Source organism: Colossoma macropomum, unplaced genomic scaffold (genome assembly GCF_904425465.1).
Source record: "Colossoma macropomum unplaced genomic scaffold, Colossoma_macropomum, whole genome shotgun sequence".
NCBI lineage: Eukaryota > Metazoa > Chordata > Actinopteri > Characiformes > Serrasalmidae > Colossoma > Colossoma macropomum.
The window spans coordinates 1,931,783-1,944,292 of NW_023494795.1; the positions used below are offsets into that span (position 1 = coordinate 1,931,783).

Consider the following 12,510-nt stretch of genomic DNA (forward strand, 5'->3'; position numbering starts at 1 on the left):
CGAAATCAAAATGATAAACGTGCTGATTGTGTATTTGGACAGAAATCTGCTCTTTCAGTTGTGCATCTCTAATCTTGTCAAACTTTGTGTTTGTTCTTTGTCCAAATCAGTGGCCAAACGTAACCCTAGCAATGAAAGATAAGGTCATTCCAGCTGCTGCCTATTATTTTTGTAATGCTGAATATTAGCCTTCGTGCATTATTTGTGATGGTAGCATTTTTTATTGGACTGTATTACCTGGTCTGCATAAGCTGTGAATGTGTTCCCTGAAGGTTCCCCAGTTCTCCTTCTCTCGGCTGGCTGGGGCCGACGTGGTGTTGGGGGTGGAGATGACCAGCACTGGCGAGGTGGCCTGCTTTGGTGAGAACCGCTATGAGGCCTACCTGAAGGCCATGCTCAGCACAGGATTCAGAATCCCCAGAAAGAACATTCTGCTCTCCATTGGCAGCTACAAGGTAAGATACAAATCAGGGAACAGTTTTTTGTTGCTCTTCACTGCTTCTGTCATTCTGACAATCTAGTGACTTTATTATAAGTACAAGCTCTTGTTAAACTGTCCATCTTTTTTGTTCATGTTTTCTTGTCTTTCAGAATAAGAGTGAGCTGCTGCCCACAGTTCAGGCTTTGGAAAGTCTAGGCTATAACCTGTATGCCAGCCTGGGCACTGCAGACTTCTACACTGAGCATGGTGTGAAGGTACGGTGAAAAATGCTGTAATACTTGTCTGATTCCTTTTGTTCTGCATGTCTGCTTTGTGTGGCAGGACAGGGCAGGACAGGGTACACCAAATAACACCATAAACACCAACAGGCCTCTCTTATTGAAAATGAGCAACATTAGCACTTTAAGTGAAAGTACTGTTTGGGTTAATATCACCAAACATTATAGTCAATTATTAATAAATGATAGTCATTTATTGATTTTTCTGTGTGTGGTTAGGTTATGGCTGTGGACTGGCCTTTTGAGGAGGAAAGTGACAGCCCCAACAAGGAGAAGCAGAGGAGCATCATGGATTACTTGGAGGAGAACCACTTTGACTTGGTCATCAACCTGTCCATGCGAAACTCTGGTGGACGGCGCTTGTCCTCCTTTGTCACTAAAGGATACCGAACCCGCCGCATGGCTGTGGACTACTCTGTACCGCTCATCATTGACATCAAGTGCACCAAGCTGTTTGTCCAGGTAAGAATCTGCCAGTAAGCTAATATGTTAAGGGCTTTGCTGGATTCTGCAAACTCATTTTATTCACCAAGATTGAGTCTGAAGCCATAACGACTGTTTAGACTGTGAAGTGAAATTGTGATGGTCAAAGTAAATGAAAAGTACACATTATGCTTATTAAAATGTAGAAAACGGGCTCCCGAGTGGCGCAACCGTCTAAGCGTTGTCCCTCATCAGGAGATCACGAGTTCGATCCCTGGTGATGCTACAGCCGTCCGTAGCCGGGAGTCCGAGAGAGCACAGTTGGCCTCGCTCTCTCTGGGTGGGTAGGATGGCCCCTCCTTCTCCCCCCATCACTCAGCGCGATGCTAGTCGGCGCAGGCGTCTGTTAGCTGACGTAACAGATCTGGCGGTTGGCGCTTTCCTCCGAGCGCGTTCGGCTGTCCAGTGACGTTGCATGAGCGGCAGTTCGAAAAGAAGCGGTGGCTGGTTTCACAGGTCTCAGAGGGAGCCTGTGCTGCCTTCACCCTCCTAGCGTTGATCGCATCGTGTGATTGGGGGAGACTAACTAGCGGGTGGAATTGGAGACGACTAAATTGGGGAGAAAATCGGGTAAAAGGTAGAAGACATCTGTCAGACAGTGGGGAAATAGCCCACTTCTGCGAATAAGGCCATTATTGACACTTTAGTGTCAGTCTTGTGTGGTGCTGTTTTGGAGTCTATAAGAGTCGCAAAGTTCAGTTGTGGTTCTCAGCCATTAATAGCCGTGACTCCCTCTTGACCCACCCCTGAAACAAACTGGACCAGTTTAATTAGAGATTTAAAGTGTGTTTGCAAACAACATCCAGCAGCTCATTTTTATCTTAGTCACTTTGAATAAAGCTGTGTGTGTGTGTGTGTGTGTGTGTGTGTTATATATATATATATATATATGAGTTTAGCTGATGGCTCTGCTAAATATACATTTGTTTTGGCAGGCGTTACGACAGATTGGTGGAGCGCCGCCAGTAAAGACTCACATTGACAGCATGACCTCCCAGAAACTGATTCGTCTGCCTGGTAATTATAAGCAGTTCTCCATTATGTTGTCATGATTTTGTATAGTCTTGCTTTAAATAAATAAATAGAAATAATCAAAACAAACTATAGTGCTTCTTTACGGAACAGGCTTCCATATTGTGTTTTTCCTGTTCACATAGGTCTCATTGATGTCCACGTACACCTGCGAGAGCCTGGAGCCACCCACAAAGAAGATTTCTCCTCAGGCACGGCCGCCGCCCTGGCAGGAGGGGTCACCATGGTGTGCGCCATGCCCAACACCAACCCTGCCGTCATAGACCCGAGCTCTCTCGCTTTGGTCCAGAAGGTAACGTCATCTTCAGAAACAGTGTGTAATATAGTTAAGGAATCTCCAATAAGGATTCAGATGTGCTCTGGGATGTGAGGTCTGCTTTGGCTCAGACGCTTTTCCTTCATTCTTTCCATCAATGTTTGTAGCTGGCGAAGGCTGGATGCCGCTGTGACTACGCCCTGTATGTGGGAGCTGCTTCAGATAACGCCACTATTCTACCGTCCATCGCGAACGCCACTGCTGGTCTGAAGATGTACCTGAATGATACCTATTCAACCCTGAAGATGGACAATGTTTCTTTGTGGATGGAGGTAAGAAACGGATAATTGTGGCCAAAAACAGCCAATGATAATTTAAGGGTAAGAAGTGGAAATCAACAGTGAAAAACTCGTTACTGGGCATTATTAAAGGTACTAGGCAGTGTGAATTATAGATAATATCACACTGGACGTTGGTCATCTGTCATGTCTTAGAGAAACTCTCTTTTTGATTGCAGCACTTCGAGAAGTGGCCGAAGAACTTGCCCATTGTGGCCCATGCAGAGAAGCAGACCGTGGCGGCCATCTTGATGGTAGCCCAGCTTTACCAGAGACCTGTTCACATCTGCCATGTAGCCAAAAAAGAGGAGGTAGGTCAGCAAGACTGTATGATGTCTAAAAGCTGTTTTGATGTAGCATAATTAATTGTCATGGTGGTTTAGTGTTGGTTGGGTTTTGTATGATTTTTATATTCCATGCATTCCTAATTTTCAGATCCTGATCATCCGAGCTGCCAAGCAGAAGGGCATCCGAGTGACGTGTGAGGTGTCACCTCACCATCTTTTCCTCTGTGAGGACAACGTGCCTGTTATCGGGGACGGTAGAGCACAGGTGCGACCCATGCTGGGCACCCGAGAAGACATGGAGGCCCTGTGGGAGAATCTGGACATCATTGACTGCTTTGCCACTGATCACGGTGAGGATGGGTTTCTTGCCTGATTTGGGCCGAACCACGGCAAAGGCACCCTCAGTCGATACGGATAGCAGCGCAATTACACAATTTTCAGAACCTCATTTAATACCAGAACAACAGCAGAACGAATACAGTAATGACATGTACACTTAATAAAACTACGCAGAGGACACTAGTTAGGAATGTAACTGAGGTTATGTGAGTAGTGAATGACCACCAGGGGCAGTACTGAGTGTATATTTCCCTTAGACTGTCTTGTAAGATTTGTTTGTGTTTTTTTTGAAAGGTGCAAAAGCAAGAAAGTGTTTTAGATGCAATGCAGATGTTCTATTGCTGTGTTCCAGAGAAGAGCCATTATTAGAAAATATGCATAAGAAAATAGTTAGTTTTTATGAAACAATCCTCATTTTAATTTTGTTTAATGAATCTTTATTGTCAGACTAATATCTGCAGGGTTTCATTTCCCAGCTAATCGATTAATCGATGGCATGGTGGACCGATCTACTGATTTATAGTGAAAATAGTCGTTTGCTGCAGCCTTAATTATGAGCCATGCAGCCAGATTATAGTCTACAAAAGTCAGTCATGTTTAATATGACTGGTCTGAAATGAGATTAGACAGAAATCTATCGATTCGGTCAGCACAGATCCAGCCCACTGCAGCATATTTAAACATCTTGAGTTCATTTAGGCTTCATTCACACAGCAGGTAAAAGTGGCCCAAATCTGATTATTATTTTATTTTATTTATTTATTTTTTTTTTTGGCTGTTCACAATATCTTTTAAATGTGATCTGTATGCGAAGTAGTTGAAGGCATCTTAACAAGACTGACTCCTTCATGTGTGGTTTGAAACTGCAGCTCCTCACTCGGTGGAGGAGAAGGACTGTGAGAAGCCTCCCCCCGGCTACCCCGGCCTCGAGACCATGCTGCCTCTGCTGCTTACTGCCGTCAGCGAGGGTCGCCTCACCCTAGACGACATTGTCAAGAGGCTGTACGAGAACCCAATTCGGATCTTCTCTCTTCCTGCTCAGGAGAACACCTATGTGGAGGTGTGTGGTGATAATGCTGGTGACCAGACGGCTGTGTGGATCTGTGTGATTTGATTTGTAATAATAATTTCTTTTAACTTATTTGTTTCTTTGTAATGTCTGCGTTTCCTAGGTGGACTTGGAGCAAGAGTGGATGATCCCAAAGCAGATGCAGTTCACGAAGTCCAAGTGGACACCGTTTGAGGGCATGAAGGTTAAGGGTAAAGTCATGAGGGTGGTGCTGAGAGGCGAAGTGGCCTACATTGACGGACAGGTAAATGGTCATCTCGCATTGGTCTTTAGTTTCAAGCTGCTTCCAGTTATTTGAGTATTGTTTTCGTTTATCCTTTCCTCTTTTGGTTTTATCTACTAGGTACTGGCTCCTCCTGGCTACGGTCAGGATGTCAGAACATGGTCATCAACTCCAGCTGTCCCTGAGACAGCAAAGGATGTTCCAAAGGTAATGAATGACCAGTTAGACATCATCTGTGTTTTAGTCTTCTAAGGCAGGGTGGTGTTCAGATTTCTCCAATATCAGAACTACCTGGAGTTGGACAGTAGTTTATTTTAATATTACAAACCAGACATGGTGTCCCGTAAACCATAAATGAGTGTGAGGTGTTGAAAGTAGGTATATTTACTGCCTGCAGTGAAGCGCTGGCTAACGAAGAAGCCGTTAAAGACATGCATACAGAACGTAATTTAGACAAACGATCTCCAGTCTAGATTTTTCAGTCCAGGGTTGTGTTGAATTTATTCAGTCGGTATCATAAAAGTGTTGAACTTCATAACTGTTTCTCTCGACTGTTATTCACTCACATAATCAGACTGTTATGCTTTCTATGGTTTCCTCTTGCTTTACCCCATCACAGGGCCACTAGAAACCTGGTAGAAACCATGTCGCCCCCTATGCTTTCTGTTGTGTATTGCAATTTGTAGGAATGGCTACATGAGTGATTTGACTTTGGTATCTAGTTCCATCTTACTCATTCTTGTGTTCTGCAGACTCCTGAGCGCCCCCGGCAGGCGACTCCCAGTGACTCCCTCCGTACTCGTGCCTCGAGCCCACGCAGATCAGCTGGAGAAGGACGCTTCATTCTCCCACCACGGGTCCACCGTGCCTCTGACCCTGGCCTGCCACCAGGTACTAATCTGGGCTGTAATGGCCAAATTCTGTGTCCTTGTGCTTAATTACTGTCCTTCACTTAAGTACCACCAGTGCTGGGCAAGATGGCCAAATAATTTATCACAATGAATTTTTCTACATTGTTATTTAATAATTATTGCTAATTATTATAGGCATCTTGTAATCCTCAGATTTAAGTCTAAAAAATATTTCAGGCTTATTTGAGTGATCAAAATCGCATAATGCTAAAATCTACATTACGAGGTTTTACCTTTACTCAGATTTTAGGCGTGCGGCCTGCTGTTTCTGCGTTAGGCGCCTTGTGTTTTGTGCGCTCTGTGCCTTTTGTACACTGCGTTCGTGAGTTGTAGAAAGGTCAGCTCAAGGTAGTCAAATAGTCTTTGAGTTGCTGACCAATCAGATAATTGATAATGTGAGTCTGCAGTGGCGGAATTAGTGGTTGCAGTCGCTCAGTTCTGTATGATTTTAGAACTTGAAATCAGTAGGTAGATAGTAAGTAGTAGTAGCAGAAGATACTACTTAGATCACTCTCTGAAAGGGCAGGTGTCCAAGCTTTCTGCCTGTGCGTACTGATTAACGGTTACAGCACTATTTTAGCACCAAGAAAGAGTTATTCTTAGATTATTGGTATATTTGATATTTCTAGATTACTCAATTATTAATATAATTATGTTCTACAACCCATAGGCTAACCTAGCTAGCTAATAGGGACGCACAATAAAATAAATAGCCATCATGCTCATTATTCTAAACCAGCAGTGTTTAAAGGAAATGGTAAAAACAGAGTACATGTTTAGATGCTAACCACTTCTGTGCTTCATCACAGTGGAAGTTGTGATGAGTGGAGATCTCAGCAGGTTTTTGGAGGCATATTTGGCAGCTTGTTAATAAACTAGTTTCTTTAATTCATTTAGGGGAAAAAATTGAGTGATTTGAAATTGAGCATATTATGTCCCTGCATGCTACTAAAGTCATCCTCTCTCTGCGCTACACTCAGCGTCTCTGAACACATCAGGGCTGAGCCTGAGCTGAGCTGAGCGCTGCTCTGCTTTCATCTTTCAAAACTGAGTATTTTAAACTGACCTGGACTTTCATCTGACTGGTTTATGAGCTGAAACACATTTAGTTTTACTCTGATGACTAAAGATCAAAGTAGCACTTTTGTTGTTAATGAAGTCAAAGTACCGTTATGGGGAGATGAATCAAACACTGCAACAAAACAGTTCATTACTTTTTGTTCATCTCTGCTTCTCAACCATGTTGTTTGCTGCCTGATGGGCGGAGCTGTACGTTTCAGGTGTAAATGAGCCAAAAAAATGAAACTTTAAAGTTTAATAATCTGATCATCCTGATTGAGAAACCTCATCATAAGGAATGAAGACGGTTTTATTGCCCAGCACTAAGGAGTGGCCTATCAGTAGCTGTTCTACATGCTAGAAGTGTCAGTTTTCACCTGTTGTGGTTGTTTTGGTAGTTGTTATTAATTCTTACATTGGCATCAAATATTGAAAATCGATTCAATTAACCCTTTGTAGTGTGAAGATCGTAGTGTTGTCCCTGTGTGTAAGCAGTCCGTTTTTGTGCACAGGTTTATTGAGGTCACCTTCTCACCTCCTGCAAGCTGTTGGTAAAGTTTGACAAAAAAATCAGTAAAAAATCAGTATTAATACAATGTACAGTGTACAATTAAACTCTAATCAACAAATGAATGAAATGCTGACTCAGATTCTGTTTGTGGTTTTAAAGTTACTTAAATTTAAATGCATGATATTGTTTTGTTTGTTTTTGTTTTGTTTTTTTTTATCTTTAAATCAAGTCTGTCAATTAATGCTGTCACTCTCATTGCCAAACTGTAGGACTACATTAGCCAGAGATTAGATTCCCTCTAAGTATGTTAAATATGCTCTAACGAGGTTAAATACTACTTAATTACTATAACGAAGTCCACACTGTCATATAAACGTCTTTCTGCTCTGCTGAGGAGAAAAGAAGGTCTGACCGCAGCAGCGCTGAAGTGCTAATATCTAAACTACAGTTGATTTGATCATTTTTACAAAATGGGACCCGAAATGTCTCAGATCTGAGAAGATTTTGGGATGTTTACCGTAACTGTGCACTAACTAACGTTTCTGTTTCTGATTGTGATGATGTGCAGCTGAAGAGGAGAAACCGATAAGAAGAGCGTGTGAATCAGGTTCGAAGTTTGTAGAGTTACTCTGGCAGAGCTTCCTTTCGCTGTACTTTCGCCCTGTACTGTCCATTAATCTGTCAGCTGCTTTAATGGGAAGCTTCTTCTGATTCTAATGGGCCTTTAAGAGGGCTGCAAAAAAATGTGTTTTGATATCTGATTATTTATGTGAATAAAACATAATCTGCTTAAGTGTAGCCTGTAAATGTGAACAGCTGTAACAATGAAGTGTTCGGCAAGATTCTGACAAACCGAGGTACTAAATTAACACTACGGGGGGGAAAACGTGGCTTTTTGTTTAAGCCCATAAGTTTGAGCTAAAGCAAGTAAAAAGAAACGGCTAAAAATAAATTATACAATATACAAGATAGATTTAGTCATTTTTACAAAAATAAGTTTGTATATCAACATTATAGCTTTTCGGGTCATAATTTAACTGGTTTCATATTTAATGTGCTAGTTAACTAGACAAACTGTGTGAACAGGTGTCCAGGATGAGCAGATGGCATTTTCTTCATATGAAAACCATATTAAGTGTTTAAGCTACAGACAAGTCTGAAAACTCCTGGACAAATTACATGTTTTGTTTATTTTCTATGTGAAAATAATTTAAGGCTCCGTCTACAGAGAACAGACTTAAATATGACACTTTTCTGTGGGATAAAAACTTTACACACACATTTGTGTGTGTGTGTATAATTAAAATATATATATACATACATATATATATAATATGTGTGTGGACACATTTCATGCCCCCCCCAGCGCCTCATTGTAAAATTTAGCAAATTGTGCATTAAATGTGCAGAAGTGTCTTTTATCGAGAGAATTTAACTCGCATAGAAAATCAACAACACATATAATTGACCAGGGTGCCCAAACTTTTGCATGTGCTAATTAACCAGGTTTACATCCTGGTAAGTAGTTTGGTTTGTCAGAACAACATCGTTACCGTTTTCTTTTACTACGAGGCTGAAATTGGCTTCTTATTCCAGTATTTCATTCCCGTTTAAGCGGAACGTTGACTCGATGCTCTGCCGCTTCAGAATCAACACCCACATTTCCTCCGGTGGTCAAAGTTAAGCCAAGTCCAACCTGCATCTGTTTAGTTTGCGTATCTGCTCACACGGATACGACACTAAGTAAACTGCTGCCCTCTTCAGCTTAACCTTAACTCTCTCCAGGTTGGACGTCACCTGTAAGCAGAAAATGAAAAATCCACAGTAGATATTTTAAGTCTATACCTGCTGTAGTGCTTCTCTCCTCTGCCCACAGTCGCTCTGGGTTCTTTGTGCATGCTCTGTTCTGTGGTTGTTTTCCTTCCTCTGTCTGTTCCTTAGCGAAGTTCTTACTCTTGATTCTCGCTGTGATGGTTCTGCCACTTGTAGTTCAGTTTAGTATTGCGTACAGCAGGAGTGTCAGTTTGTTTACTCTGTTTTGGGGTTTTTTGTTTGCTTTCTCTGCTCAAACACACCTACCTAACCAGGTACCTAAATGCTGAGTTGAATCCAGTGTGCTTTGAGCAGGGAAGGTGCCCAACTGTGCTGGACACCATCTCTCCAGGACCTGAGCTGGACACCCCAAAAGTGGCAGCGTAGCTAAAAATGCATGAAAACTTTGAGCTGCCAAGCCTGTGCTAATAAAGAGTGTAGATTACATTAAATATTATGTAGTATTAAATATGATGGCTCAGTATGGTCAGTTTGTCTGTTAGTTTTTTTTCTGACTTCCTTTCTTCTCTCTCTACAGAGATGGCTGCTGCTGGCGATGGATACGCACACCCCCCTGCACTGGCCAGGATCCTGTCCCCTCAGGCAGGCCAGCCCCAGGTCGTGTCTCATCTCCAGACCTCACCTCTTCTGCACCCTCTAGTGGGCCAGCACATCCTGTCTGTGCGCCAGTTTAGCAAGGAGCAGGTAGACTGATCATGTCTTTCTTGTCTTTCTTTTTCTGAGGGAGTTATTTCTACTGCAGTGTGAACACGTTTTCAGAGTGTCTTGGTTTAAATGGAAAAGATCGCTCCTTTTCCTGGGGGATAAGCGCCAGCTGGAAATGGTAGATTGTGGTAGGTTTTGTAATCAAATCAAATCACGTTTATCACATCACATTACACAGGTGTGAGGGTGAGGGGGACAGTCTTAGCTGTGTAGCCCCGTTGTAGTACTTAAATTAAAAATATCTTTATGAAAAATAAATTTATACATACACATTCAATATACACATCAGGTTTACCAACCTTCAGTTTAAAACACTGCTCTCTCAGCATGTCAGAGTCATTGAGCATGTGGCTCACATTCCAGTGAGTATTATTTTAATAGTTTATATGTATAAAAAGAAAATATGAGCTCAAGATGTGTTTAATTTCAGTGATTTTGAGAAACTAAGGACTCTGGTTTTCTCTCTAGACATGATCCTCACTGATACTCCTTACTGAAACATGTCCCCTTGGAATAAACAGTAGGTGGTAGTATACACTTAATTTGGGCCCTGGGAAATGTAATTGGCGATGGAGGGAAGCGTCTCCAAGGAAGCGATGCTGATGTCCTCGTACTCTCTGTAAACAGTAGACTTAGACTAAGATAAAACCTGAAAGAAAGCAGAAGTAATTCATCGATACACCGTTAATCTAATAACGGCTGTGAGATCATCTTTACAGGGCAGAGCTGATGATGTTTGTAGCCTCTTTTTTACTCTTCCACCAAAAACTACAGGGAGATTCACTCGAAAGAGGCCCCAGATATTCTGCTGTAACTCCCGTAAATACGCTGCATATCTTGACATGTGTGTAATCAATTGCATTACATGCGACGCTTATAGTGATCTCCGTTTTCTGCCAGACACATTTCTAAGCGGCGCTCCATGTTCCTGTATATATTGGCAAGTTTTAGAGAGTTTAAACATCGTGATAGCTGTCCGGTGCCTACCCCATCACTCTGGCGCAGGGGCATCCTGGCTTGTTTGAAGCTCCATATACTGAGGAGCTCGTTGCACGTTGTTTCGTTCAGATTGATTCGTCCTAGAGAGAGTTATTACAGAATATTTGGGGCCTCTTTCGAGTGAATCTCCCTGTAGTACATGACCACAAAATGCACCAGAATGTAAACTGGAATGTTTTCTGATGTATTGCAAGTTTTGAATGATCACTTGTTAATAGGTCACTAAGGTAACGCGAGCTAGTGTGATAGAAAAGTGGTAAAAGTATTCATTAGAAATGTTTTGAATGTTTCAATTTAGCAATTTTAATAACATTTGCTCAGTCGGTAGAAAACATTGGGCCTCATTTACCAAATGAAAAAGAACTTTCACGAAGATTCTGGCTTTTATCAATGTTTTTCAATCATCAGTATCAAATATCAGTTTGTTCTTGGGTAAGAACAGAATCTACACACACTCAAGAGCTCGAAGGTTCTGCGCTTTAAGCACTTCATGAATCTGACGGAGACCTTTTCTTAGGATCTTTCTCGAGCGCGTTTAAGAACAAACTTAGGAAGAACGGGGCCCGTTATCAGCGAATAATGGGCCCTTTCCAGAGAACAGTGTAAGCTTCGCATGACTGAACATAATTCTAGGTAATTGTTGACTCTACATATGATTCGCTTCACTTCTCAGAAATGAATGCAGCTGAAAGCAAGCTAGCAAACTGGAGCAGCAGGAAACTTGTGTTGCAGCACACCTGGCGCCAAGGCTGACACTGTCGCCTCAGATTAGAGCTCTAAAACAATAATTAGTATTTACCAGTGCCTGCTTTATTCATTTAGAGTTTTCTAAAAGTGGTAGCAGGTAAAGTGTTTTTCAGTGTTTACATTAGAAAATTAATCCGTTTTAATGAACGTTCAGCCCTAATAGATTGTAAGAAATAATAGTACTTGAAGTCTAAGTTTGCAGCACTGCAGAAAAGTCTTCACACGTGTGGTGTTGGTGTCACACTATACAGTCTGAATGCTAAATAGACCAAAATAAACTGGTTACTTGTACAGATAAATAAAGCCTTGGACTCAGTACAGCATTTATAAGCAGCTCGTTGGTGTTGTGCGTTTGTTTTGCTAAGATGCCTCACAGGCTGCTTCTCTGTGCTTTCAGATGTCTCACATGTTCAATGTGGCTCACACGCTTCGCCTGATGGTGCAGAAAGAGAGGAGTCTGGACATCCTGAAGGTGAGCTGGCACTACTGCACCGATCTATAGTCAAATTTGGGGATGCACAGGGGGCTCCCGAGTGGCGCAGCCGTCTAACCATTGGCCGTACCATCAGGAGTTCTATCCCTACAGCCGTCCGTGGCCGGGAGTCAAAGAGAGCGCAACTGGCCTCGCTCTCTGGATGGGTAGGATAGCCCCCCTGTCTCCCCCATCACCAAAACGTAATGCCAGTCAGCGCCGGCGTCTGTTAGCTGACATAACAGAAGCATAAGTGGTTAGCGCTTTCCTCCGGGCACGTTCAGCTGTCCAGTGATGTTCCATTAGCGACACTTCAAAAAGATGCGTTGACTCTTCACAGGACTCAGAGGAAGCCTGTGTTTGCCTTTGGCCTCCTAGTGCTGGGAGTGTCGTGTGATTGGGGGAGATGACTAAATTGGGGAGAAAACTGGGGGGGAAAGCAAAAAAAAAGAAAATGGGGATGCACCAAAATTTTGGCCAGCAAAAGAGATCACTGTGAATGATTGAGGCTTATAATGAATTACAG

At 42.4% G+C, this 12,510-nt stretch overlaps 1 protein-coding gene across 3 annotated transcripts in view; it reads left to right on the plus strand.

Moving 5' to 3' along the window:
- Window positions 1–12,510, plus strand: part of cad (carbamoyl-phosphate synthetase 2, aspartate transcarbamylase, and dihydroorotase) — a 32,737-nt gene that overhangs the window by 16,267 nt on the left and 3,960 nt on the right. Inside the window, exons 24-39 of one of the 3 annotated variants that reach the window (XM_036581170.1) lie at window positions 273–455; window positions 592–696; window positions 940–1,182; window positions 2,139–2,220; window positions 2,361–2,527; window positions 2,659–2,823; window positions 3,009–3,140; window positions 3,265–3,466; window positions 4,325–4,515; window positions 4,628–4,768; window positions 4,868–4,954; window positions 5,500–5,638; window positions 7,230–7,268; window positions 7,797–7,835; window positions 9,579–9,745; window positions 11,910–11,984. In XM_036581170.1, coding sequence (XP_036437063.1) covers window positions 273–455; window positions 592–696; window positions 940–1,182; window positions 2,139–2,220; window positions 2,361–2,527; window positions 2,659–2,823; window positions 3,009–3,140; window positions 3,265–3,466; window positions 4,325–4,515; window positions 4,628–4,768; window positions 4,868–4,954; window positions 5,500–5,638; window positions 7,230–7,268; window positions 7,797–7,835; window positions 9,579–9,745; window positions 11,910–11,984 — 2,157 coding nt within the window. The remainder of the gene's footprint in view (window positions 1–272; window positions 456–591; window positions 697–939; window positions 1,183–2,138; window positions 2,221–2,360; window positions 2,528–2,658; window positions 2,824–3,008; window positions 3,141–3,264; window positions 3,467–4,324; window positions 4,516–4,627; window positions 4,769–4,867; window positions 4,955–5,499; window positions 5,639–7,229; window positions 7,269–7,796; window positions 7,836–9,578; window positions 9,746–11,909; window positions 11,985–12,510) is intronic. The other 2 variants (XM_036581171.1, XM_036581172.1) reach the window with 2 other exon arrangements.